This window comes from Gorilla gorilla, chromosome 18 (assembly GCF_029281585.2).
Source record: "Gorilla gorilla gorilla isolate KB3781 chromosome 18, NHGRI_mGorGor1-v2.1_pri, whole genome shotgun sequence".
In the NCBI taxonomy this organism is placed as follows: domain Eukaryota; kingdom Metazoa; phylum Chordata; class Mammalia; order Primates; family Hominidae; genus Gorilla; species Gorilla gorilla.
Genome location: NC_073242.2, coordinates 112,414,223 through 112,442,189, shown reverse-complemented (window position 1 = coordinate 112,442,189; position 27,967 = coordinate 112,414,223). Strand labels below are relative to the sequence as shown.

The 27,967-nt window shown below is 47.7% G+C and overlaps 1 protein-coding gene across 3 annotated transcripts in view; it reads right to left on the bottom strand.

The window, feature by feature from the left end:
• The window catches only part of PLCG2 (phospholipase C gamma 2), a 178,130-nt gene that overhangs the window by 28,988 nt on the left and 121,175 nt on the right, over positions 1-27,967 (bottom strand). For all 3 annotated transcript variants that reach the window (XM_019012688.4, XM_055366757.2, XM_055366758.2), the window contains 10 exons: positions 23,806-23,910; positions 21,544-21,633; positions 20,724-20,899; positions 18,601-18,801; positions 16,604-16,723; positions 9,676-9,856; positions 8,066-8,137; positions 5,722-5,831; positions 2,149-2,245; positions 703-769 (listed from right to left, as the gene is read on the bottom strand). In XM_019012688.4, coding sequence (XP_018868233.1) covers positions 703-769; positions 2,149-2,245; positions 5,722-5,831; positions 8,066-8,137; positions 9,676-9,856; positions 16,604-16,723; positions 18,601-18,801; positions 20,724-20,899; positions 21,544-21,633; positions 23,806-23,910 — 1,219 coding nt within the window. The remainder of the gene's footprint in view (positions 1-702; positions 770-2,148; positions 2,246-5,721; positions 5,832-8,065; positions 8,138-9,675; positions 9,857-16,603; positions 16,724-18,600; positions 18,802-20,723; positions 20,900-21,543; positions 21,634-23,805; positions 23,911-27,967) is intronic.

Genomic DNA, 27,967 nt, shown 5'->3' with positions numbered 1-27,967 from the left:
CCTAGGGGACCATGCCCATGCCTGCCCAGGGCGGGTCATGGGCTGCCCAGAACAAGGAGGCCCGCTACAGAGTCCCTTCACATGGGAGCTGCACCACACCCACTTCAAAGCAGGCAGACTCAAGACCCAGGAAACCCAGCGCACATCAGACCCCGGCCACCACTGGACAAGCCTAGCCTTGGGGCCACGCCTTCACATCCCCTTGCAGCATGGTCAACGTGGGCGGGCTGGGTTTCCTGGGCCCCAGCCGAGCAACCAGGAAGCAGAGGTTCAAAGAGGAGAAGTGACAGGCCTGTGGTCTCATAGCGACAGAGAGGCAGAGCTGGGGTTTAGAACCCGAGACTCCCAACTCCACGCTGCATTTCAGCCAGGCTGACAGCTCAGCTTTCCTTCGCAACGCATGGGAAACACAGGTGGATCCTGAAATAATAAGAGTGACGTTGGTAATAATATCCGCTAACCACCATCTAGCACTTATGTACGAGACCTTGTTTTAGCACTTACAGTTTTAGTAGAGATTAATAGCAGACATAGCATCATACTCACTGACCAGCCTGACCTAAATACTCAGCTTCAGCCGGGGAAGGAGCTGGCATTCAAGACAGGACCCTGTGTCAGCCGCCTCCCTGTGTAGGGCGGGGCTGAGGTCAGCCCATGGGGGATAGGGGTGGAAATCCAGGCTAAGATGATGTGTGCACGTACCGACGTTATAGGTATTGAGGTCCAATATTCCTCTGCAAAGAGACCCTAAGGGATTGTCTTCAATAATCTGTGAAGAAACAAGACATAACTCACGTTAGTTGTAACGGGAATAATAAAAAGACAACCCGTTTCCAAAGCACACCGTTTAGCAGAGACACTGCCTGTGGAACTGTTTAAAATGCATTTTCATTACCAGATACGTCCATGGGGAGAGAGCTAAATAATGAAGCATGGAGCTGATAGGGACCTGGCAGGGAGAGGGTCCCGGGAGGTTCGGAGTTTCATTTTCCAATCCGTAAAAACGTGCCTTGTGAATTCTAGAACAGGTTTCATAATGCTTCCTCAGATCTGGTTTCAAAACACATCCTAGACTATTTATCTGACCTTATTAGAAAATGAGACTATTTTGCCTACTAAAGCCCGGCTCAAGAACCTTCTGTGGCTCCCCATGTCCTGTGGAAGCAACACCCATGCTCTGTGACGTGGCTTTTAAGACTTTCAGAGCCCCCATCACCCTTTCCAGCTCTGCCTCCCATTGCACACTTGAACCATCCCAGGGTCTGGCTGAGATGAAAAATATCCTGGGCTTAGGAGAGGTGGCAGAACCAGGCATCCACTCCTTGCCTGCACCACCCCAACCCCCACCCCCTGCACCAGGTAAATGCTGATGTACAGGTAAGGGCAACTCAGTACAGAGGAAGCAAGGGCTTCCAGTCTCTGCCTCAACCCAAGCACACGGAACACAACCACATTCCCACTGCCACACCTTTGCTTAGACTGTACCTCCCACTTGCACCTCTCTTCTGCCAGTCTCTTGCTGTTGAACTCTAACTTGACTTTTAAGGGTCAAATACTCCTTCCTCCAGGAAGCCTTCCCAGATTGCCCTACCTCCCTTAGAAAACAAACACCTGGGGGCCTAACAGGATCTTCAAGTCCTCATTACAAAGATATCATCCTTAGTGGAGTGCCAGCACGCTGAAAGTGGCTGCTCTCCGAACAAGAGGCGGCGAGGTAACAACCGCCAGGTTTGCAAAGTCACCATGAAGGCCTCATCTCACCTCTGGTTAGGCCCACTTGCTTACTCGCCCCAAGCACGTTCTCAATGTCTGGCTGTCCAATAGAAATGTGTTTCATCTGCAAGTTGCTTAAGCAAAGGACAAATTCCCCATTTGGTCACTTTCACTCCAGCGGGAATTCTCCTGCATATTCAGATCCTTCCAAGCCCGGCACAACCTGATTAAAACACGGCCGGCTTGTCACAGCAACTCACCCACAACAACTCAATCTCAATTTCCCTATCATCACTGTGTCTTCCGTGATCCAGAGCTCCACAGAGACCACAAGCAGCACATGGAAAAATTCACCCACTGAGATGGCACAGCTCCCTGAAAAACCGGACCTGCAGATCCCTTCTTCCTGTAAGAGGATCGAAGAGGGGGACTCACCTGCTTTTCTAGCTCCTCGAAGTCTGCAGTTGAGATGTCCTCGACGTAGTTGGATGGGAAGTACTGCTGGATCCTGGTTCCATAGTCTCCTTTCCACCTGGATAAGAAGAGAGGACATGGGGGCGCTGTCACCAGGTGGCATGAATTACCCACTACTGCTCATCTGCACCGGGCTGCTGGCTCAATTCTGATGGGGACAGGCAGCAAGTGGCCAAGTGACCAGTGTCACTATCTGTGACAATGGAGCATCTCAAAGGCAACTGCTGTCTTTTTATTTTTTAATTACTAATGAGTTACTGGGGGCTGATTTTACCCCCATCACATGATCTTAATGTTTAATCAAAGATCCCAAGTCAAAAGTTTCCATGCTTTACCTGGAAGTCAGAGACCATACAAGACAAAAGTTCACCCCTATTTCAGGGAGGTTGTGAATTTAGAGAGAAGGTGGTTCTGGAGGCAGACAGGCTGGAATTAAACTCCAGCTCTACCACTGACCGTGGAGGCTTTCTGTGCCTCCAACTCTCCATCTGAAAAATGGGTAAACATGAGTGCTTCCCTCAGAGGGTTTTATTAGGACTCTAAATTAACATGAGCTGAGTGCTTGGGACAGCGCCTACCTAGTACACAGTAAATACCCAATAGTGTTAGCTCTTATTATTATTCAGCTAAAACACTGTTCCCTATCTTTATAACAACACTAAGAACATGGGACATAATCCATCTATGAATGTTCCCGGACCCCACCAGACGGTGAGCACCTCTCAGATTTCTCCCGGCAAGGCCGTGCCCAGACATGCAAACCCCCTCCTTCAACCTGCCCATCTCTTGAGCCATTTTCCGCAGCCAGGGACTCTCCAAAATGCACCTCTGACCACGCCAAGTGATGGCTCCCCAGGGCCTCCAGAATCCAGCCCAGACTCTTCAACATGGCAGCCACGGCCCAGCACAGTCTGACCCCAGGACTCCCAGACATCACCACCTAACTCTCCATGACGTTGACTGCAGCTGGCCCGTCGTCCCTATCATGCCCCTGCCATGCTGCCTAGCTTCCATGCCTTGGCCCATGCCCTTGGTACCCAACTTCCCCCCACTAATTTAAGACTCAGCTTGGGCATTTCCTCTCCCACGGAGTCTTCCCTGACTGCCCCCTAGGCTGAGCACTTTTCCTCTGTGGTCCCCTGGCATCCTGTCCCCACAGTCATCTGAGCAGCCACATGTTATACTTAACATATAATTATACATCTGTCTTCCCCTCTATATGAGATCTTTCTGGATTTTTTTTTTTTTTTTGAGACAGAGTTTCACTCTGTCCCCCAGGCTGGAGTGCATGGCACGATCTCAGCTCACTGCAACCTTCACCTCCCGGGTTCAAGCAATTCTCCTGCCTCAGCGCCCCCAGTAGCTGGGATTATGTCATGGGCCACCGTGCCTGGCTAATTTTTGTATTTTTAGTAGAGACAGGGTTTTACCATGTTGGCCAGGCTGGTCTCAAACTCCTGACCTCAAGTGATCCACCCGCCTCGGCCTCCCAAAGTGCTGGGATTACAGGCCAAGTCACTGCACCCGGCTGAGCTTTCTGGATCTTAATCAAGTCTGTGCTCCGTGGTGGTGGGAAGAACTTAACAATTTTTTGGTCTGAATAAGCAGAGTGAGGACTGATGCTACCAATTCACCTAGCAGAGACACAGGACTGCGGGTTGTAAGCCCTTTTCACGCCCTCCGCACCATTTCTCCAGACCCACTTCTGGCAAGGGCTGGCTGTATTTACGGCGATCATATATACCATCTGTCCAGGACTGAGCACTTTACAATCTCTTCACTGTCAGGAGCATCTTAGTTCAGACAATAATTGTTTGGTCCCCTAGCTACAGGGAACCAGTTTGGAAGTATGCAAAAAAGGCCGTTTCACACAGGCAGCCCCCTAGGTAGCACTACTGCCATCAGAGAGAGAAATGACCACAGCCGCTGGGCGGTTTGCCCACGGTCCCTTGCCAAAGGGACTTCTGCCAGTCTCTTAAGACAAGAGCCTTCGAAATTCAGAGAACTGCCTGTCAGAGGCATAGAAAGGCATGAGGCCATCTCACACAGAATGGAAAACCGTGATTTGGAGTAGTCACCTGGGCTCCAGCCACAACTCCAAAAATGTTGTTAGTCACCCACCCAGTGCGCACCAGGATGTTGACCAAGGCAGGGACAGGAGCACAGTGAGGGAACGCCAGTGTGCCTGGAAGAGACCTCAACTCTGTGCCACTTCGAGTGGAGGGACTTTGGCAAAGCCGAGCCTCTGAACTGGGAGAAGCAGACGGACAACACTGTGGTTGCCAAACTGGGTCTGGAAGCCTCCAAGGGGAAGCATCAGGGGCTGCAGTAGGAACAGCAATGTCAGCAAGGGGGCCAAACAGGGCAATTCTACGCCCCCACTCCAGCTCAACGGGTAACTCAGCTGCATCTTTGATTCTGTGGAATCTAGGTATGAATTGGTTTGCAATGAGGTTCTCCTGATTTTAAGAAAAAGTTTGAAAATCCCTGGATTAAGGCATCTTGCAAGAGGACAGGGAAGGACTTAGCAGATGAATGGAGTTAAGAGTGTAAGCTCTGGAGTCAGAAGGCCTGGCAGTTCAAATCTCAGCCTGCTATGTGGCCCTGGACAAGTGACTGCACTTCTGAAGGCTTCAGTTTCCTCATCTGTAAAATGCAGGTAACAACAGAACCAACCTTTTACAGTCATCATGTAGACTCAGTTATTTCAAATGAAGTGGGTTATTTCAAACGTGCTTAAAACAGTGCTTGACACATAGAAGCACTCCATGCCTGCTGCTATTCAGATTTCTAAGCCAGGTCCAGTTATCTTGTGGGAGGCAGAAATGCCAGTCTAAGAGGTGCTTAAACCAGTGCTCACTATTATGAGCAAGTTCTTATTGCTCTCAGACAGAAATCACCCCACAAAACCACTTGCCCAGAAACCTATCAGTGGGCAGTGAATTTTTCTTCTAAGGTTAAAAAGCGAAGTGGTAACTAAACCCTAGCACACCCAGGTACCTTTGCATGAAAAATGTATTGTCTTCAATTCAGGATGTGGCCATTGCACACAGCACAGGACTATGGAACAGCATACGAATTTGAATTGGAAATAACACACAGTCTTGTGTATTGGAAAGCGCCTGCACTATTTAGTATTTAGTATTTATTTGTGTGACTTGGAAAGTCTCATTTGCCGCATCTTTTGTCACAGGGAGTAATGAAGATTTGGTTGAAGATTTGGTTAGACAATGCACGGAAAGCAATTAGCAGACTGCTTGCCACTTAGTAAGACTTCAATAAATGGTAGCTGCTGTTGTAATTATAATAATATACAATATATGATATGTTGATACCTGTTAATATTGTTGTTTATCCATTTTCTCAAATAGAGCATGCACCAAGCCACCTTCCTAAAAAGGGACTTAACACAAGAGGTCAAAGCCAGCCCAGGATGACAAAGGGGGTCAGACTTGGCCAGCACCTGAGTCTTATCACCAAGAAGGGACAAGTCAAGCCCACCTGCCGAGCAGCCCAGCCTCCACTCAGCCTTACCAGCCCCCGGGCTCCTTGGAGACATTGTGGATGAGGGCACCACGGCAGAAGCTCAGCTCATCGCTTCGCTTGGCTTTGTAGTCATACAGAGCTTTCACGGTTCTCTGAGGCTTTCAGGGAAAACAAGAAGGAAAAGGTCAGGCCAGGGACAGGAGGGGAGGGAGGCGGCTGCGTTCCCAGGTACCATTTGGTTCTTCTCATTGGGGAGCAGGAGGCTTCAGGCCAAGGTTACAAAGTCATCTGCTGGAGAGGGACTAGCATTGCAAAGGATCCAAGGCCCCAAAAAGCCACCAGGGAGTGAAGGAGAACTGGCCTAGTCAGAGCCAAGGGTACCTGGGTTGGGGTTAAGGATTAGGGGTTAGGGTTAGGGGTTAGGAGTTAGGGTTTAGGGCTAGGGTTTAGGGCTGGGGTTAGGGTTAGGCTTAGGGTTAGGGTGGGAGTGACCCTATATTGTAGTGACACAATGTTGCTCAATTTCCTCAACAAAGAAAGGACATGCCTTTTAGATTAAGCCAAGACCGTCATCACAGTGCCGGTGCTCAGCAAGCCTCCCAGAAGCTCAAGGGCAACCCCATTCTTCCTGCCTGTCCTGAGGGCCTCACTGCTCTGTTTTTGTAGGTCAGCAGTCCCCTATCTACACTCCTGCAGGACCCTGACATTTTGCAAGAGGAACTGAGCTTCTCCTCCATGAAATTCATCAAAAGGTGGTCTTTGTTCACAGAACTAAATAAGATAGAACTTCCTTGGTATAGAAATTTTCTTCAATGAATTTGCTTTCATGCTTTCTGCCTGGTGGGCATAAATGAACACCCACACAGCAAGCAAATATTAGTGGGAAAAGCTCTGACGTTGTCAAACCCGTTTAAATGAGCAGCTTCCTTCTCCTCCCACCCAAAGGAAATGGGAACAGGAATTTCACAGGGAACCCAGTAAAATTTTTCCTCAGAACACAGGCTACAGAGTCAGACATGTAGGTTCAAATCATTGCTCTGCCCTTGAATAATGGTATAAGTTTGAGTCTCTCTGATCCTCAGTTCCCCCGTCCGTGAAATGGGAATTAAATTTTTATATATTTCACAGGGTTGTTAAGACTACTAAATGAGATCATGTGTATAATGATAAAACTGACAACAGCTTGCACTTCTTAAGTGCTAACTATAGTATCGCTAAAGCATTGTTCCAAGCCTTAAGGTATCTCCTTTAATCCTTAAACAACCATAACAGGTAAGTAGTTATATGAGTATGCCCATTTTGCAGATGAGAAAACTGAGATGCAGAGCGAGAAAGTAATTTGCCCCACATCGACCAGCTGTTTTAAGTGGCTCAGCCCAGAACTGGATCCATCAATGTGAGTTAGTGCCATAGTTCATGATGTTTCATAAGAAGCAATGTGGGTTCTAGGAGCTCTGCCACAGGGATCTGCAGCTGGAGGCCAGAGGCTAAGCAGTACCCTTGCCTTTCTCTCCCCCACCTGCAAACAGAGCAGCCTCTACTTGTGTATCCTGCTTCAAGGGTGGATATAAGGACCAGAGCCAGTCTCCAAGGCCACAGGAAGGAACACTCATCAGTTAGAGAGGTGACTGTTCTCATCACCAAAACATCCTTCACTACTAACAAAAGTTTTTGCTACTAAGGTCTCTTAATGCATTTCACACACAGCTCAATTTGCCCACAACTTTTCAAGATTTCATTTCTTTCTGAAACAGATCTGCATTGGCCATGGATTATAAATTTTTGAAAAAGAAAGTCATCTCTGGATTTCAACAGAGCCCACAAGCAGGGCCCCTTCCTAAGTGAGCGTTGTACACTAATTGTGTGCCACATGGCCCCCAAACAGAAAATCCGCTGCGGTTCTTCCTCTGCTGGCTCAAACTAAATTTGAGATGAAACCATGGCAAGGAGGAGCCGAGGGCTGAAAGTAAAATCCATCCCTACCTGCATGAAATTACACAACAGAGTCAGGGTGGGAATATGAGATAGCATTTGCACTGCAAGGAGGTCAGTGAACCAAATGGAATTTATAAACACCACGGGCTCTGTCAGCGAGCAAAAAACATTTGAAAGACTTTTCATTAGAAGCCATTTGGCCCAAAGGTGGTTCGTCAAACCTCAGAATTTTAGCAAAACACTGTTGCATTTGGATGGAATTCTATTAACATTTTCCCTGAAACTAGGCTTGATATTGTCAATCATCCTTCTCAAAAAAAAAAAAAAGAAAGAAATTATTTTGGCCAGGTTTTCCACAGTCTTCCCTTGCCCTGTTATAACTGCCATGGGAACAAGATGGAATCCACATCAGCCTCGTGACTCCAAAATCATGTGAATTGGAGGTTCGGCACTGTACCATGGACGGATTGATTTCACTGGGATCCACATACATTCTGCTGACGTCGTAGAGGGAGTTTATATCTCTTTCCTGGAAAAAAAAGAAAGAAAGAAATGGAATAATCCATGCTCCTGGAATAGCCCTTACATATAACAAGGGTTCTAGGCTTCCTTATGGTTACCTATCCTTTGATAGAGGAGTTGAAACCTCATAGATTTTTCTTTTGGCCCATGAGTAGACACAGGAAGAAGCTATAAAGAAGGTCCCCAGACTTGGAAACTAACCCATAATCAGAGAGGCCCTGTCCTGGCCTGCTGCGTGCCAGGCACCGTGTTCCTTTGTAAAAGAACAAATCCTAAGATGCGATGGTGTGCTGGAGTGACCTCCCGGCTCACAAAAGCCCACTGTGTACATCACTTCCTGACTCCACGTTCCAGGTTCAACAACAGCACATCAACAACTTGAAACTGACCTCCATGGAAGTATTTACACCATGGAAAGTGGCAAATGCTATAAACCAGTGCCTTCCCCTACCCTGCTCAGAGCTGTTTGAACATTTACTAGCACACCACCGACAAGATCCACCCCCACCACCTCTCTGTTCCTCTCTCCTCTCTAACTCTTCTTTCTGTTCCTCATGTCACCTTAGGGCTTGTGATGTGGCCACTCCTCTACCTAGAGTGACCCCTTCATTCACTTCTCCCCAGATCCCATTCACTGCTGTCTTCCATGTTTCGGCTCACATTTCTCCCCTTTTAAGGTGGCCTTCTCTGATCTCCACTCCCACAGCCTAAGGTAGTGTCCACCCCTTTTCACACCATCCTGTTTTCTTTGCTTTATTATATTTCATGCTACCTGAAAACATCTTAATTGTGTATATTATCTGTCTCTCCTCTCCAGAACCTAAATTTCCCAAAGCAGATTTTGCTCCACAGTACTCCTAGTATCTAGAACAGTCCTTGGCGCATGATCGGGATGCCATAAATCTCTCTTCAATAAATTAATGATCTATGTGGTAGGAATGGAGACAAAGTAATCATATCAGGTCTCTCCTGCACCCAGAACTCTCCAATGACTCAGAGAAAAAGCCAGGGCCTTACAATGGCCTGTGAGTCCCTGCATGATAAGTCACCTGTGAACCCTCGTCCTTATTTAGCTCTACCCCCACCCGGGCTGGCTTGATTCCAGCCATGCTGACTTCCTCTTGGTGCCTCCAGGCAGGCTTCTACCTCAGGACCTTTGCGCTTGCTATCCTCTCTTCCTCCAGAAGATACCCACATGGCTCATTCCTTTTCAGTGAGATCTTCCTAGACCACCCTCTGAAAACTTCGACCCCTTCCCCATCACTCTGTATCCTCTTATCCACCTGCCCAGTGTTTTTCTCCATAGCACTCATCACCATCTGGCACATGCTATGGATATTTTAAATGTCATTTGTTGCATCTTCCCAACACTACAGTACAAGCAGCACAAGGGCAGGGTCTTTGTTGTGTTCAATTTGTATCCCCAGGACCTACAGCAGTATCAGACACATGGTGAATACTCAGAGGTTTGCTGAATTCATGAACAGATGAGTTACAACCTCAGACAAGATATCCCACCAAATCACAAGGGAGTCCACCACCTACCATATTGTAGCGCTCCAGGAGCTCGGGGGTCACGGGGTAGCGCAGTCTCATCTTTCGGTAAAGGGAATGCTTCTCGTAGTAACTGACGAGCTCCACCAGACTCTCAAAATAGGCGGAGGTCCCCAGCACAAAGTGCCGGCCGTCCCGGTTGATGCGACAATGCTTCACCTTGCCCCTAGCCCTGGAGCGGAAGAACACAGGGTTGACATGCCAAGATCCTGGTGGCCAAACAATTTTTATACAAACCCTACTGATTAGATACAACCTAGTTATCCAGCCTCAGAGAAGTGGGTAAATAAACAGGGTATAGTCCTCCTATGGAATACAAGACAACAAGAAAACAATGATGTGGGTATTTTCAAAACAGATCTAGAAGAATCTGTGTCTCAGAAGAAATATGGCCGAGTGACTCAACAGCTCCTCTTACCCTTCCTCTCCTCCCCAACTACAGGACTTGACTTTAGGAGCTTCCTAGGGAACTAGGTCAAAAGTAGGCCAAATCTGTCCCACCACCTGCTTTTATAAATAAAGCTTTATTGAAACACAGCTACAGTTCATTTGTTTATACATTGTCTGGGGCTGTTTTCACACTGTAACAGCAGAGTTGTGTAGCTGCAACAGAGACCATATGGCCTGCAAAACCTAAAATATTCACTCTGTGGTCCTTCACAGAAAATGTTTGCCAATCCCCCCCACCTCAAAATTATTAAATCTTGTCTTCGGTGACTCAACTAGCAAAACAGTGACTTTTTTTTTAAAAAAAAGAAACAAGTCTTTCATTCCTTCATCTGCTTGAAACATGAAGCAGAAAAAATCCAAAACAGAAGAGCCTCCTTGGTTTTATTAGCTTTTATCAGCAAGACAGAAACATCTGGAAAAATATTTTTGACCCTAAGTTTATAGCCAAGAGGGTCTTTTTTAAAATGTCTACCCCAAATAGCCAAAGCAATTTTGAGCAAAAATAACAAAGCTGGAGACAGCACACTATCTTACTTCAAAATATACTACAAAGCTATAGTAATAAAAATAGCATGACAGTGGTATAAAAACAGACACACAGACCAGTGGAACAGAATAGATAGCCAAGAAATCAATCCATGCATTTACAGTCAACTGATCTTCAATAAAGATGTCTAGAACACACCAGGGGGAAAGGACAGTCTGTTAAATAAGTAGGGTTGGGAAACCTAGATTTAAAAAAAATTAAAAGAATTTCAAAATAAATTCCTATATAGAAATAATAGCAATTTCAAAAGAAGAAAACTAGACCATTATCTCACACCATAAACAAAAAAAGCAGCTCAAAATGGATTAAAGACTTAAACATAAGATCTGAAACTGTAAAACTACTAGAAGAAAACAGAGAGGAAAACCTCCGTAGCATTGGTCTGGGCTATTATTTTTTAGATATGACCCCAAAAGCACAGGCAACAAAAGTGAAAGTGGATAAATGGGATTTTATCAAACTAAGAGGCTTCTACATAGCCAAGGAAAGAATCAACAGAGTAAAGAAACAACCTACAGAATGGGAAAAACATCTGCAAACTGAACATCTGGTAAGGGGTCAATATCCAAAATATATAAGGAAGTCAAACAGCTCAATAGTAAGAAAATAAATGACCCAATTTAAAAATGGACAAAGGCCGGGCGTGGTGGCTCACATCTGTAATTCCAGCACTTTGGGAGGCCAAGGCAGGCAGATCACTTGAGGTCAGGAGTTCGATACCAGCCTAGCCAACATGGTGAAACCCCGTCTCTACTAAAAATACAAAAAATTAGCTGGGTGCGGTGGCAGGCGCCTGTAGTCCCAGCTACTCGGGAAGCTGAGGCAAGAGAATGGCGTGAACCCAGGAGGCGGAGCTTGCAGTGAGCTGAGATCACACCACTGCACTCCAGCCTGGGCAACAGAGCAAGACTCCATCTCAAAAAATAAAAAATTTAAAAAAATGGACAAAGGATCTGAATAGACATTTCTCAAAAGAAGATACATAAATGGCCAACAGTTACGTAAAAAATGTTCAACATCACTAATCATCAGAGAAATGCAAATTAAAACCACTATGAGATGTCACCTCACACCTGTTAGAATGGCTATTAGCTAAAGGAGAAGTGCTGGTGGGGATGTGGAGAAAAGGGGACCCCTGCACCTGGTGGGTGGGACTGTAAATTAGCATAGCCACTATGGAAAACAGTACAGAGGTTCGTCAAAAAATTAAAAATAGAACACCATGGGATCCAGCAATCCCACTTCTCGGTATATATCTGAAGGAAAGGAAATCAATATGTCAAAGAGAAAGCTGCACTCCCATGTTCATAGCACCATTCACCATAGCCAAGGTGTAGAATCAGCCTGCCCATCAACAGATAAATGGATAAAGAAAATGTGGTACATTTACATAATGGAATACCATTCGCTTTAAAAAAGAAGGAAAGCCTGTCATTTGCAACAGCATGGATGAACCTGGAGGTCATTGTGCTGTGTGAAATAAGCCAGGCACAGAAAAACAAATACCACAGGATCTCATACGTGAAACCTAAAAAGGTTTAAACTCACGGAAGTGGAGAGTAGAATGGTGGTTACCAGGGTCCGGGGCAGGGGGAGGTAGGGAGTGTTGGGGATATGTTGGTCAAAGGATACAAAATTTCAGTTAGACAAGAGGAGTAAGTTCAAGAGATCTATGGTACAGCATAGGGACTATAGTCAATAACAAAGTCCTGGCCGGGCGTGGTGGCTCACACCTGTAATCCCAGCACTTTGGGAGGCCAAGGAGGGTGGATCACCAGAGGTCAGCAGTTCGATACCAGCCTGGCCAACATGGTGAAACCCCGCCTTTACCAAAAATACAAAAATTAGCCAGGCATGGTGGTGCATGCCTGTAATCCCAGCTACTCAGGAGCCTGAGGCAGGAGACTCCCTTGAACCCAGGAGGTGGAGGTTGCAGTGAGCCAAGGTCACGCCACTGCACTCCAGACTGGGCAACAGAGCAAGACTCCATTTCAAAAAAAAAAAATATGTCCTGTATTCTTGAAAATTACTGAGGGTAGACTTTAAGTCTCACCACAAAAAAAAAAAATGGTTAAGTGTGTGTATATGTTATTATCTCAATTTAGCCATTTCACCTTGTATACATATTTCAAAACACCATGTTGTACATGATACATATATACAACTTTTATTTGTCAATTAAATAAATTAGGAAAAGCATCTAGAGGCATAGTTTCTATGGGCATACTGCTCATTTAACAATTTTGCATGGCAGGGAAAAAAATCAAGAAAAGGCATTTTTTGCACTATAGAGAGACTTTTTTATTGTTTTAAAATATTTATTTTTTTCTTTTTCTAAAAAACGTTTTTTTCTTTTTTTAAAAAAGGATTTCCAATCTTTTGAAAAAAAAATATATTGCTTTAAGCGATTTCGTCAAAAAGTCCTGTAAAAACAAAATGCTAGAAGACTTCTGCTTCAGTGGTTTATTTCCAGTGATATTTTATTAAATATTTATTCCTTCTAAAAAAACAGAGGAAAGAAAAGAAACACTGCTGAGTAGAAAAGCTGCAGAATGATCCCATTTGTATTTTCTAAAAATAGAATGAAAATACCCAGACACAAAATGGCACCATATATTTTCCATAGATACAGACATGTATAAATATGTACATATTTTTTAAATGTCTGGATGGACACACCAGCTAGAAAACTGTGCTTTCTACCAGGACCTCTCTACTGAGATTAGAAGGACCACAGGGGGCTTTAGCCTTCACTGTAATGTCTTAATTTTTTAGAGAGAAAATATCCTCCTGCAATATTCATGTAATTAAAAATTAATTTTAAAACTTTTTATAACAGCACCTCAGGGCAGGCAGGGGGCTCTGGGGTGCCGAGGTACAGAGCCAAGGTCAGGTTCCAGCTCCTTCCACAGGGAACCCCTAAGCCTCAGTTTCCCGATCCACAGCATTGGGGATCCACAACCCAGTCACATGGGGAGCATTAGGATCATCGTCTATTAGGTGATTCGGGGTAAGCTGTCGGCACAGTGTCTGGCACTCAGGCAGGACTCAGTAAGTGAATGGTTTGGAAAACACAACTGAAATCAACCCACAACTAACTTCCCTGGGAGAAAAGAGAATCAGAAGGGGAGATGGGAACAGGGCTGGAATACAAGTTGCATCTTCCAACCTCCTGGAGCGTGGATGCCACGGCCACAGCCTGAGGTCTCAGTTTCACTGCCCAAGAGATGCCTTCCACCAATCACAGCCGGGCAACAACTCAACACTTCCTTTGTGGATTTGAAAGCAGGTGTTTCTCCTCTACTGGGGAAATCTATCCAGAAGTTCATTACACATCCCCAGAGCCCAGAACAATGCCTGGCACAGAAGAGGCACTTTACAAATATGTAGAGGGCAAGGAGAAGTTCCTGCAGACCTGTGTTCCCCTACTGCCTGGTCCAAATTCCCCATCCGTTCCCCTGGAGAGCTACTCACCCTCCACCACCCTGCCTGACCAATCCCTTTGTAGCACTCATCACAAAATACTACACTGATTTCCTTATGTGCTCAAACCTCCTCAGTGCTTCTCAGTGAAGGACAGTGACGCTTCACCCCATACCCTGACCAGAGAGGGTTTGAAAAAGTGTGTGTCCTGGGGCAGGGATGTTATTTTTGATTGTTACAATGACTTAGGGTCCCAGACAGACATGCAGTGGGTAGAGACCAGGGGAGTTCAACATCCAAATACAACAGGATCAGTCCTCACACCCCACCTCTTTGAGAAACACTGTGTGGACTGAGCTTGCCTGACAGTGGGCCACGGGGTGAGGTGGGGAGCGGCCATCCTTGCTGATTGATTCACTGAGCCAGCATTCACCGACCACCAACTACATCCCAGCCAATGTTACATAAGCAGGAACAGGTCAAAAGCAAGAAACACTTGGAGTAAGGCGATGTCTCTCATCCCTGCCAGACCATTAGCCTGAGAGAGCAAGGACTGGGCTGTTTTTATCACTCCTGCATTTCTGGAGCCCAGCACAGGGCCCGGCACACAGTAGGTGCTCACCAAACATCTATTAACTTCTAAAAAATAAAAACCTCCATTCTCAAGACACCTCCAATCTCATGGGGAAGACAGGCTCACAAACTGAATGGGGCGTGTATGTAAGTCAGGCAATCAACCTGAGGACCCACCCAACCTCTTCATTCACGCAGTCCCATTGAAGTGACCCCAACCCCATCCCCAGATGGCCTGTCAGAATCATGCCACCTGGCTCAGGGAGGCGGCCATCCTTTCTGCCAGACACTGTCCTGGCAGCCCGAGGTACAGCCACCTGAGACAGAAGCTGATGGAGAGTAACACCAGCATGCACATACAGGTGGCATCCTGACCATCATCAGGTGAGGCCCCGATCCGGTTGTGTCAGAGCTGTCTCACCACTTGGGCACCTCAGTTTCAGCCAGTTGAGTTTAGCTGCCATCACTTGAACAGGATGACAGCACAGTGGGAGTGCCAACACCCCACCTGGGGCCTGGCACACAGCAGGTTTTCAATCCGTGTGCAGCGGACTGAACACACCTCCTCCCCATCCAGGCTGAGGAGGCACCACTAAGAGGTTTGGGGGAAAGAGCAAAGGGCAGAGGCACCAATGCTGAGAAGCCCAGGTCACCCTCTTGGGAACAGAGAGTACAGAAGAGCCATGCTGGTGGGAGGCTGCTCTCTGGCTGGAGCCAGTACACAGTAGGTCCTCAGTAAACTGCAGTGATAATGACCGTCACCACGGTCCCCAGGGAGGTGGCTCAGGCATAGTGGTGCAGGCAAGGAGGAAGGGAAATCCAAACGCCCAGGGGGCAGCCTGGCAGGGTCACCAGGGGATGGGACCAGGGCAGAGGGAATGGGGAGAGGAGTGGACAGGGGCAACCACACACCCCACAGTAGCTGCCATGCAGCCAGCACCACCGCGCCCATGTGGAAACACAGGCCCAGAGCGTCCACTGCCTCCCATTTTTCACAAGAAGCAATCTGAGTTTTTCAGTGAAATTTCTCAGTTTTTCACATCAGTGTACAAAAGACGCCCACAGGCCTCTGGCTGGAGATTTGGCCCCCAGGCCTCCGGCTGGAGACTATGGAGTGAAGGGCTTAGGCTTTGGAGATGGACAGGCCTGCATCTGAACCTCAAACTCAGTTGACTATGAGGCTGTGTGACTCCAGGCAGGTCACTTAACCTCTCTGGTCCTGTTTCCTCCCTTGCAATAACTAGACCTACCTCTCACAGGCTGTAGCAAAGGATTCAATCAGATGAGGCCTTGAAGGCAGCCCAGTGTCTAGAACACGGTTAGGAACTCTACATATAGCAGACTATTACCACTGTAAAAACATGCAGGGAAACCCTGGGGCTGGGGAAACGGAGGGACAGTAGGCTACACGGAGTCTGAGTCACTCCTCGGCTCCTTGTCATTAGTGGAAGTGGGAGAATCTGGTGTTTTGGGGTAAAATTAGAGAAACACAGGCCTAAAGGTGGTTGGGCAGCAGCTGCAGTTGGGAGGAAACCAGATCTATATCATCACAGGCCTGGGCTGCCTGGGCTCGAATCCCAGCCCCACCACTTAGTGGTTGCATGCTTCAGCAAGTTACTTAATCTTGCTGTGCCTCAGTTTCCTCCTCTGAGAAACACGGATCATGGTCATGTCAACCCCACAGAGTTACTGGAAGCCAAAGTGAGTTACTACAGAACATCCTGCCCTGGAGAATGCAGACTGTGCCTGGCACGCTGGAGCGCACATTCTCACAGCGGCTTTTGCTGTGGTGGTTGTTGTTGTCGCTGATGCTGGGGGGGCGGGGACACTGCAGGTGAGCCTCCACCTGAAGTTCCCCCTTGTCTCTCCGCATCTGTCCTTCCCAAGCCCCTCTGGAGGGCATGTGCCTCCCGCCCTCGCACCCACCTGAAGGTGATGGCATAGGAGTCGCTCCCCTCTCTCTTCCGGATCAGGAAGGCCCCGTCCCGGGGAATCCTCATCAGCATGTCCTCTGCCTCTCCGCGGCTCAGGCTGTCATAGTACCACCTGCGGCACAGGGCCAGGGAAAACGACCAGGTGAGCAGTCTCCAGGCTGTCAGTGGGCCACCCGCAGAGGACAAGATAATGGCACCAGTGACACCTGGAACCTGGCCCTGGAAACGACCATGGAAATCACACAGTGGGCTTCCCCAGCCAAAGGCACCTCAGCAAAGAGAATTTGTGAAAAGAATAGTGGGAGACCCCAGGGGTCTGTTTCAAGCCCAAAATAATACACTGGGCCGGGCACAGTGGTTCACACCTGAAATCCCAGCACTTTGGGAGGCTGAGGCAGGAGGATCACTTGGGGTCACGAGTTTGAGACCAGCCTGGCCAACACAATGAGACCCCCATCTCTATAAAAAATAAAATAGCCTGGGCACAGTGGCTCACGCCTGTAATCCCAGCACTTTGGGAGGCCAAGGCAGGTGGATCGCGAGAAGCCAGGAGTTCGAGACCAGCCTGACCAACATGGCGAAACTCCGTCTCTACTAAAAATGCAAAAATTGGGCCAGGTGTGGTGGCTCACACCTGTAATCCCAGCACTTTGGGAGGCTGAGGCAGGTGGATCATGAGGTCAGGAGATCGAGATCATCCTGGCTAACACGGTGAAACCCCGTCTCTACTAAAAATACAAAAAATTAGCCAGGCATTGTGGCAGGCGCCTGTAGTCCCAGCTACTCAGGAGGCTGAGGCAGGAGAATCACTTGAACCCAGGAGGCAGAGGTTGCAGTGAGCCGAGATCATGCCACTGCACTCTAGCCTAGGCAACAGAATGTGACTCTATCCCAAAAAAAAAAAAAAAGAAAAAAAAGGAAATATAAAAATTAGCCAGGCCCGGTGGCGTGCACCTATAATACAAGCTACTCAGGAGGCTGAGGCACAAGAATCTCTTGAACCTGGGAGGCAGAGGTTGCAGTGACCTGAGATCGTGCCATTGCACTCCAGCCTGGGAGACAGAGCAAGACCCGGTCTCAAAATTAATTAATTAATTAATTAATTAGCTGGGCACAGTGGCACACACCTGCAGTCCCAGATAGGAGGCTGAGGTGGGAGGATCACTTGAGCCCAGGAGCTCGAGGCTGCTGTGAGACGTGATTGTTCCACTGCACTACAGCCTGAGCAACAGAGCAACACCTTGTCTCAAAAAATTGGTTCATCTTCATCCACCCAAGCAGCCCAAACCTGAAAAGCCAGGCTCCTAAGGAGGCACAGTTATTGCCACATGTCTCAGAAAATCGAAGACGGAGATCACAGCAGGAGTTTCACAGGGTTTTGAGTTGTTTTCGGGTTATTTCTTAAGATAAGAAACAGCAAGTTTTAAGAGGCAATCCATAGGAAAATGTGACAGAAAAAGTGAAAAAAAAAAAAGTTGCTATAAGTAATATGGCCTCCTCGGAAATGTACATTTTTGCAGCTTTCTGCCTAAAAATTGTTTTTTCTTTATTCCCAGAATTTGTTGACCCTTCGCAAGGCCTACCTTGATACTCATTTCACTAGATAAAAAAAATCAGCGGGAGACTCTTGTAATCATTGTTTCCTTGTTCATTTTCAGAACAAACAGGAAGGAGCTCTGAAAGGTAAGAGAATATCCCGGGCCAAAATGACCCTCTGAAAATCAAAGCCCAAAGTCTCAGGGCTATGAAGACAAAGTAGAAGAAAGGGAAAAGAGAAAAGAAAGGGGAGGAAAGAAAGAAAAGAGAAAAGGACACGGGTCATGGTGCCAGGAATTTGGAAACCGGCCACCTCGGCAATTTTGAGATGCCGGTGGGCTGGGGAGAGGGTGTCCTGGCGATCTGGCCCAGCTGAACCACCAGGCCAGCTTCTCTGCCTGGTGGAGCTAACCCGACCACCGCCTGCCTCCTGCTCCACCCTCAGACACGTACGGCTTGGACTCGTGGGGGTTGGGGTTGGGCACAGGGTCCGTGAGCCGCAGCTCGAACTCGGCGCAGCGCAGGTGCGTCTCGCGGTAGTGCTGGATGAGGGCATAGATGCTGCTGAAGGTGAGGTTGTCAGTCAAGTAGTATTTCAGGGTCCCGCCCTCCATGGTGGAGCGGATCCGGCAGTGCTGGACCCGGCCTGACCGCCTGCGGGGAGAGGACGCCATCAGTGCTGGGAGAACACAGGCCAGGCCATTGCGGCAGCCAGGGCCTCAGAGGCGGGGACATTACATGTGGCCACACAACCTTCCCTCTGCTCCTAGAATAGACACAGGAGGCTGGGCGCAGTGGCTCATGCCTGTAATCCCAGCACTTTGGGAGGCCGAGACAGGTGGATCACCTGAGGTTAGGAGTTCCAGACCAGCCTGGCCAATACAGTGAAATCTGGTGTCTACTAAAAATACAAAAATTAGCTGGGCATGGTGGTGCATGCCTGTAATCCCAGCTACTTGGGAGGCTGAGGCAGGAGAATCACTTGTACCTGGGAGACGAAGGTTGCAGTGAGCCGAGATCACGCCACTGCACTCCAGCCTGGGCGACAGAGCAAGACTCCATCTCAACAACAACAACAAAACCAGATGCAGGGCCTTAGCATAGGCTAGACCCTCAGCCTGGATTCCAGAACATTCTACCTACTTCCCCCACCCCACCCCATCCCCCTTTTATCTATATAACTGCTTCCCTAGAGCCAGGATGCCTGGATTCAAATCCCAGCTCTGCCACATATGAACTAAGTGTCCTGGAGCAGGTCACCCGTCCTGTCTGAGCCATACTGTATTACTACCCCAGCGGTCTGACAGGAATGATAACAGTATCCACCTCAAAGAGGCATCCCGAAGAGTAAACGAGACCACACACACAAGGTGTCTCAAATACTGCCCGGCACATGGTAAGCATCATTTAGGTGTCCAGGATTATTTGGGTGTTATTAGTATTCTAATTTTCAGCCAGGTGCAATGGCTTACAGCTGTAATCCTAGCACTTCAGGAGGCCGAAGCCAGAGGATTGCTTGTGCTGAGTTCGAAACCAGCCTGGGCAACGTAGTGAGACTCCAGCTCTATAAAAAATTTAAAAATTATTCAGGTGTCGTGGCATGTGCCTGTAGTCCCAGCTACTTAAATGGCTGAGATAGGAGGGTTGCTTGAGCCCAGGAGTTTGAGGCTGCAGTGACTGAGACTGCTCCATTCTACTACAGCCTAGGCAACAGAGCAAGACCCTATCACAATTTTTTTTTTAAGTGACAGAATTATAATTTCCCTCTTTCAGGTCTCATCTTCTTTCAGGAAGGTTTTCCTAACCATTCCCCACGTCGGGGCATCAGAGCCTTCTCTCACAGACTTTCACAAATCCCCCCAACTCACATTAAACCCCCCCAATAAAGGGAGGGATGTCCCTTTATGTTGCCTTGTTTCATTGCACTCATCACAACTATACTTGCAAATCATTTGAGTGACTGCTTTTTCATTGCCCATCTCCTTCAAAAGACGCTAGTGTCCAGGAGGACAAAGACATTGTCTGTCTGGCATAAGTACTGTGTCTAGCACAGGGCACGCCCTCAAGAAGTATCTTTTAATGCACTGAGACATGGATAAGTGGGTGGATGAATGAATGCACAAGCTCATCACAGCCTATGATGGCTTCGAAAGGACAGCCCTAGAGTCCCCCTTTTACGGAGGAGACAGAGATGCTAGAAGGTTGGCTGAATCATCCAGAGCCACGTGACCCACTCCAGGGCTGGGATCGGGGAAAGTGAGTGAGGCCACATCATCTAAGAGTAGGGTCAGATCTTGTCTTTGTTTAAAATGTTCATATTTTGTTCATCACAGACTTTTTTGCATTACTTTTGATTTTTTAAAAGATTGCCCTGAAATCTCATTAATCTGGGTTACTGTGCCGAAGTGAGTCATACCCACCTCACCCTTGTCCTGGCCTAGAAGAGCTCGACAAATGAAGCCTGGGATTCAGGTCCCAGCCTGCCCAATTCCTGCCTGAGCTAGAACCACTCGCCACCCTGCCTCATCGGTTGGCATGGAGGAGAAGGTAGGCGTTCCCTGGGTCAGGGGCATTACCAGAAGGACAGGGTGTAGTCATTGGGGAAGGTCTCGCTCTCCCGAACCAGGAAGGTGCCATCCTTGCCCCCCGTCTCCATGCAGTATTCCTGCAGCAACTTCTCGGCACTCGTCCTCTTCTCCACCTTCTTGTGGAACCATTTCTCCCCAAAATGTAGTTCTGTAGCGGGTATATCCTGGGCCGCAAAGAGAGGAGGGGTTTCTGAAAGCCTTGGACCAAACCCCAGCATCACTAGACAGGTCCTTCTGTCTCACCCTGACCCAGGGTACCAGATAACATAGAGAGGCCAGCCTCTGCTGGTCCCCACCCGAAGGGGTATGGGAAAACAGCACCTGCTACCGTCCTCTGCCTGCCTCCCACTCCTGAGAGCCCTCATTTATGGTGGCCTCCTGGCTTCCTGAGACATGCAGTGAACGGTTCCCAGCAAAGCCCTCCATTCTGTTCTATGGGAAGTCTGAGAGCCATGAGGCCCTGGGGGCTGCAGAAATAAACAGCGGGAAAGATGACCACAGCTGGAGGAGAGGGCAACAGGAAAGCATGGGACCAAGCCAGAGCACCGGCCTCCATCTAAGGCCAATCAGGCACTTTAGAGAGCAGGAAAGCATCTTGAACCTCACTGGTTAAAGCACCCGGGGCAGCCAGCCAATCAGAGACAAGCCAGCCAGGACATGGTACCCAGAGTATCAACAGGTTCTTCAGCGGAGCATCCCCTTGCCAGCCGGCCAGAGAAGCCACATGGGAAGGAGGTCCCGGGGACTGGCTGGTCCTCGGGGTTCCTGGGGATCTCCTCCTCCCTATGTGGCTAGGGTGTCCCCCTACCTGGGGCACTTCCTCCTCCACAGTCTGTTCAATGTCATCACTGAAGGACAGTTTGGCATCGGCGATGGCGCAGTAGTGCCGAGTCCATTTCTAGAAAGTGAAACTGGTATTAGTGCCCCCCAAGTCCTCTACCTCATCAACCGTGGAGCCCAGGAGCCCTGCAGGGCGTCACCCCAGCATCTACTATGGATGTGCTTTTCCCAGTTTCATAGACATTTATGGCGACTTCTCTGAATTCAATTCCTTACAAGGCATTTCTTTTTTAAAACGTCGATGCATTTTGAGCTTCTTTTGGTATTTGAGCTTCTTTTTGGACTTTTTAGATCCACGAGTCTAAGGTAGGTACAACTCCTTTTCTATTCCATCTACCTTTTAAAACTTTCAGGATTACCTGGCCAGTTTGTCTGGAGACCTTACGTTCAATATTTATTTGTGGCTTAATGACTTCTTTTTTTTTTTCCCCCCGATGAAATTTAGTCTCTGGTTTTATTGTAAAGTACCAGTGTTAAGTTCTTAGCTTTGGTCACTGTTTTATTGTCATGCATGATGTTAATATGAGAGGAGGCTGGGTGCAGGGTATGCAGAAACTCTTTTTTTAATAATGTTTTTATTTGTATTTTTTTATTATACTTTAAGTTCTAGGGTACATGTGCACACCGTGCAGGTTTGTTACATATGTATACATGTGCCATGTTGGTGTGCTGCACTTTTTTTTTTTTTTTTTTTTTTTTTTGAGACAGAGTCTGTCTCTGTCACCAGGCTGGAGTGCAGTGGCTCAATCTCAGCTCACTGAAACCTCCGCCTCCCGGGTTCAAGTAATTCTCCTGCCTCAGCCTCCTGAGTAGCTGGGACTACAGGCACGTGCCACCATTCCCAGCTTATTTTTGTAGTTTTAGTAGAGACGGGGATTCGCCATGTTAGCCAGGATGGTCTCGATCTCCTGACCTCGTAATCTGCCTTCCTCGGCCTCCCAAGGTGCTAGGATTATAGGCATGAGCCATCGCGCCTGGCCCAACTTAATTCTTTACTTAAATATTGCCATTTTTGGCTGGGCACAGTGGCCCACGCCAGTAATCCTAGCACTTCGGGAGGCCAAGGCGGGCAGATCACTTGAGATCAGGAGTTCAAGACCAGCCTGGCCAACATGGCGAAACACTATCTCTACTAAGGCTACAAAAATTAGCAGGGCATGGTGGTGCACATCTGTGGTCCCAGCTACTTGGGAAGATGAGGCACAAGAATCACTTCAACCGGGAGGTAGAGTCTGTGGTGAGCTAAGATCGTACCACCGCACTCCAGCCAGGGCAATGGAGCAAGACTATTTAAAATAAATAAATAAGTAATAAATAAATATTGCCTTTGATATGTATGTTATATCTAGGATATAAGAATGGACATGTAAAAATATACTCAAAATGGATATACACATTAGGTAAAGGGATAGAGGCAGCATTAAAGTCTGAAAAATAAGGTTTCTGGTGGAACGACCCCCGATTGGAGGACACGAAGGAGTCAGGACAACCTAAATGCACAGCAGCACCGGGTACTGGATCCTGAAACAGGAAAATAGCCTCAGTGAACACAGTGGCAACAATGAAATACCATCTATAAACTAGTTATTAGTATTGTACCAATGTTAATTTCCTGATTGCGCTAATTATACTATGGTTATGTAGGATATTATTAATAATATTTGGAGAAGCTTGGTAAGGGTAGATGGGAATATCCCATACTATTTGTGTGTGTAAGTATATTTAATCTAAAATTATTTCAAAATAAAACATTAAAAATGCAAAAGGAAAATAAAGTTGGCCAGGCTTAGAAGCTTACGCCTGTAATCTCAGCACTTTGAGAGGCCAAGGTGGGAGGACTGTTTGAGCCCAGGAGTTTGAAATCACCCTAGGCAACGCGACTAAATCCCATCTCTGCAAAAATACAAAAAATTAGCCAGGCATGGTGGTGCGCACGTGCGGCCCCAGAGACTCAGGGAGGTTGAGGTGGGAGGATCACTTGAGCCTGGGAGGTCAAGGCTGCAGTGAGCCGCAATCACACCACTACACTCCAGCCTGGGCGACAGAGAGAGACCCTGTCCCACAAAATAAATAAATAAAGTTTAAGAAGGAAGGTAAATTCACATGGCAAAAACTCACTTGACTAAAAATGGGAACAAGACAGGCGTATTCTCAGAGCTCCCAGCAGGGCTCCAAGAAGCAGCTGCAAGGGGGGTGGCCGCAGTGGCTACGGGAAGGGACCAAGGCCCACCTGGTCAATGGAATCCCACATGTACAGCTCTCCCTGTTGCTTGTGTTCGTCCTTCTTGTCCTCCATGTTGACATCCACATCGCCTCGGGGGCCCAGCTTCTTATGCTGAGGGGAAAACATATACATAGGCTGTCTCCATGGAGACCCAAGTTTAGGCCTTTGAGCCAGCAGCCTTCATCTGCCTCTTCCCAGGCAGGGCCTTTGCACTGCCTGTTCTTGCTGCCTGGCTTCCCTCTTAGTCTGTTCAGCTCTGCCCTCCAGGTTACCCTGAACGAGGAGGAGGAGCTTTCCTTACAGCTTCATCTAAAAATTGCCCATACTGGCCGGGCACAGTGGCTCACACCTACAAGCCCAGCACTTTGGGAGGCTGAAGCAGACAGATCACTTGAGCTCAGGAGTTCTAGACCAGCCTGGCCAACATGGCAAAACCCTGTATCTACAAAAATAAAAAAATTAGCCGGGCATGGTGGCACGCGCCTGTAATCCCAGCTACTCAGGAGGCTGAGACAGTAAGATTGCTTGAACCTGGGAAGTGGAGGTTGCAGTGAGCTGAGACTGCACCACTGCACTCCAGCCTGGGCAACAGAGTGAGACTCTGTCCCAGTAAAAAATAAATAAGTAAAAATAGCCCAGACTCCCCTTCCTATCCTGCCACTCTCTAGCCCCAAGCCTGCTTTATTCCTCTCACTTGTCTAGCCCTACACACACCATGTGTTTGTCTTCTGTCCTCACTGCTAGAATATAAGCCCCATGAGGGCGGGGATGTTGTTTTGCTTCCTGTTGAGTCTCCTGTGCTAGAAGAGCACTTAGCAGACAGTAAGTGCTCTGTTGATACTCGGTGAATAAACACCACCACCTGTGCCCAGCCTTCTCTAGCACACAGAGGGAAAGGCAGGCTGCAGTCCAGAGGGAACAGGCTGGGCAGGGTGGCGGGGGACCCACTGGGGATTAGACTAAGGCGACCTGGGTGCAAACAGCACTGCAGCTATTCTACCAGCTGTGTGACCCCGGGCAAGTGGCTGCACTTCTCTGAGCCTCAGGCTTCTCATCTGCAAGATTAAGACAGTGATGACACCTGGACTCCCACGCAGGCAAGCGTCTGTAAGTTGAGGGTTATGTAACCTGGTGAAGGAGCTCAGGATGGGGAGTCAGATTCAGATTTGAATTCAGGGCCTATTACCTTACTGGCCGTGTGACCTTGGCTGAGTCATCATCAGAGTCTCAGTAATCTGTCTCGTAAAATCGGGACGTGGCAGCCCCTGTGGGATGCCGTAAGTCAAAGAACGTGAAAGATAAGTGTCAACAGTGAAGCAGGACCTCAGTGTCCCTTGTAAATGGCAGCATGATACAGGCATGGGAAAACAGGCTTTGAGGGCAGACCACCTTGGCCTTGAATAATTTCCTCAGCAAATACTAAATGTGTGACCCTGGCTGAGCTATTTAACCTCTGAATCTCAATGTCCACATCTGTAAAGTGGGCAAGGGCTGAGGTTATTCGTCCTGCAGTGTCTTGACAAGACTGAATAAGAAGATACGTATGACCATGCCTAGCCCAGTGCATGGTACAAAGTGACCGTGTGGCCAAAGCTATTTCCACCTCATTTCTTGAAATAGAAAGAAGTGAGCCACAACGTATCAGGTGTCGGGCAGAGGGTGCTCTAAAAGGGGCCTTCAGTACTTTGCATCCTAGAACAAGAGCTGAAAAATCCCTGGGAACAGGCAGCAAGCCATCCTAATGGAAACAGAAGGAATGAGCTGGGAACAGGGAAGAGCAAATGCAACCAGGCTGCCCCGAAGACTCACCAACTAGGTGCCTGAGAAGCCATGGACCCTCCATGGCCGAGCTCCCTCCACCCCTTATCCTGCCTTCACCGTGCTGGAAGCATCCCTTGGCATCTCCGAAACAACTGCCTGGGTGCAAACAGTGCTGCAGCTATTTTGTTAACTTGTGACCCCAGGCAGGTGGCTGCACTTCTCCAGGCCTCACACTTCTCATCTGCAAGACTAAGACAATGACAGCTGATCTCCCGCTTAGGCAAACATCTGTACCTTAAGGGTCACAGTCTTGGCCAAACACTCCCCGTGAACTGATGCTCTTACCCATGGGGGCACCAACATCCCCTCCTCTGGTTGCGCTTGGCCAAAGCTCCTTGCACTGTTTGGTGTTTCTCTGTTGATGGGTTTGCCTCCCTACCAAACCACGACTTCCTGGAACATAAGGATTGTGCCCAATGTATCTTGGTGGCCCAGTGACAATATAGGGTACATGCCACGTGTTGACACCACCACACCCTTGTGTGTCCTATTGTCCCAACCTGGAAGGACATCCCCCTTCTCTGCCTACTGCTATGGTCTGAATGTCTGTGTCCTCCCAAAATTTATATGTTGAAACCTAATCCCCAATGTAATGGTATTTGGAGATGGTAGCTTTGGAAGGTAATATGGTTTGGCTGTGTCCCCACCCAAATCTCACCTTGAATTGCAGCTCCTATAATTCCCACGTGTCATAGGAGGAACCCAGTGAGAGGTAATTGAATCATGGGGGTGGGTCTTTCACGTGCTGTTCTTGTGATAGTGAACACATCTCATGAGATCTGGTTTTATAAATGGGAGTTTCCCTGCACAAGCTCTCTTGCCTGCCACCATGTAAGATGTGACTTTGTTCCTCCTTTGTCTTCTGACATGATTGTGAGGCCTCCCCAGCCATATGGAACTGTCAATCCATTAAACCTCTTTCCTTTATAAATTACGTAGTCTTGGGTATGTCTTTATGAGCAGTGTGAGAATGGGTAACACAGAAGGTGATTAGGTCATGAGGGTAGAGTCCTCATGAATGGGAATGAGGGTAGAGCTTTTATGAATGGGAATGAGGGTAGAGCTCTCATAAGTGGGAATGGTGCCCTTATAAAAGAGGCCAAAGATATCTCCATGTCCCAGATGGTTATTCATAAATAAATAAATATTTAAAAATAAAAGAGGTCCCAGAGAGCTGCCTCAACCTTTCCACCATGTGAGGACACAACTAGAAGTCGGCAGCCTACAACTCGGAAGAGGACTCTCATACCAGCACCCTGACCTTGAACTTCCAGCCTCCAGAACCGTAAGAAATCAGTTTGTGTTGTTTATAACCCACCCAGCTTACGGTATTTTGTGATAGCTGCATGAACAGACTGAAATACCTAGGAAACAGCTGTTTGTCCTTCCCCATGAGCTTGTGGAATGTCAACAAAATTCACACTCGCTCCTTCCATGAAAGCCTGCCCCGCTAGGGACTTCAGATTCCACAGTCCTTGCAGGTAACGTGACTAAGCTCTCATGCACAGAACAGTAAAGAAAAGGACGGGACAGCTGACTTGCTTACCAGAAACCATTTGCCCTGGACACCCTTGGACTTCCCGTGATCTGAGCTGGAACTCGGATGTGCCTGAGACCAAGCGTCCACCACACAAACAAGGACAAAGCAAAGTCCCTTCACCGTTTTTGTGTAATGAGCTCCTTCAAAATCTGGGGAAAGCTACAGACGCTTTTCTCAGAATAATAATGCATAAAATTACAAAGGAAACTCAATTATATTGAAACATGATTAAGATATTAAATAAATATTTGCAATACACTAATAGATGGGTTTCTTCATTAACATCTTAAATAAGATCTAGAGGCAGACCTAATAACCTCCGTAATTCCAAAGTGATGACGAGCACAACATTATTTTGAAATATTTGCAATAACTGTAAATGTGATATGAAAACACTCATGACTTCTGCTAGTGACAGAGCCCGCCAAGTGGCTTGCTGCCAATGTTCACAATGGAAGGAAGTATTAAGTTTTATGTACAGGTTAAACAAATAAAGATGTAATTTTTTTTCTGTTGAAGTTCAAGTGCCCCTCTGATTCTAACCGTGGATTCTTCAGGGGTCTGTGAAACCCCAGTTGAAAACTGCTGCCCTGAGAGATGCTAGAGCAGAATGCGGGGGCCCCGGGTCCCTGAGTCACCTTGTGGGCTAGAGCTCAAAACTCACAGAACATTCTCCCTCGCATGGGGAAGAAATAAACTCTTCTGTGCTTTAAGCCATGGCATATATGATCTCTTTATCCTAATAATTCAAAAATCCAAATGTTACCGTGGCATCCCTAGGCACAGATATAATCACTCATCTCCCCT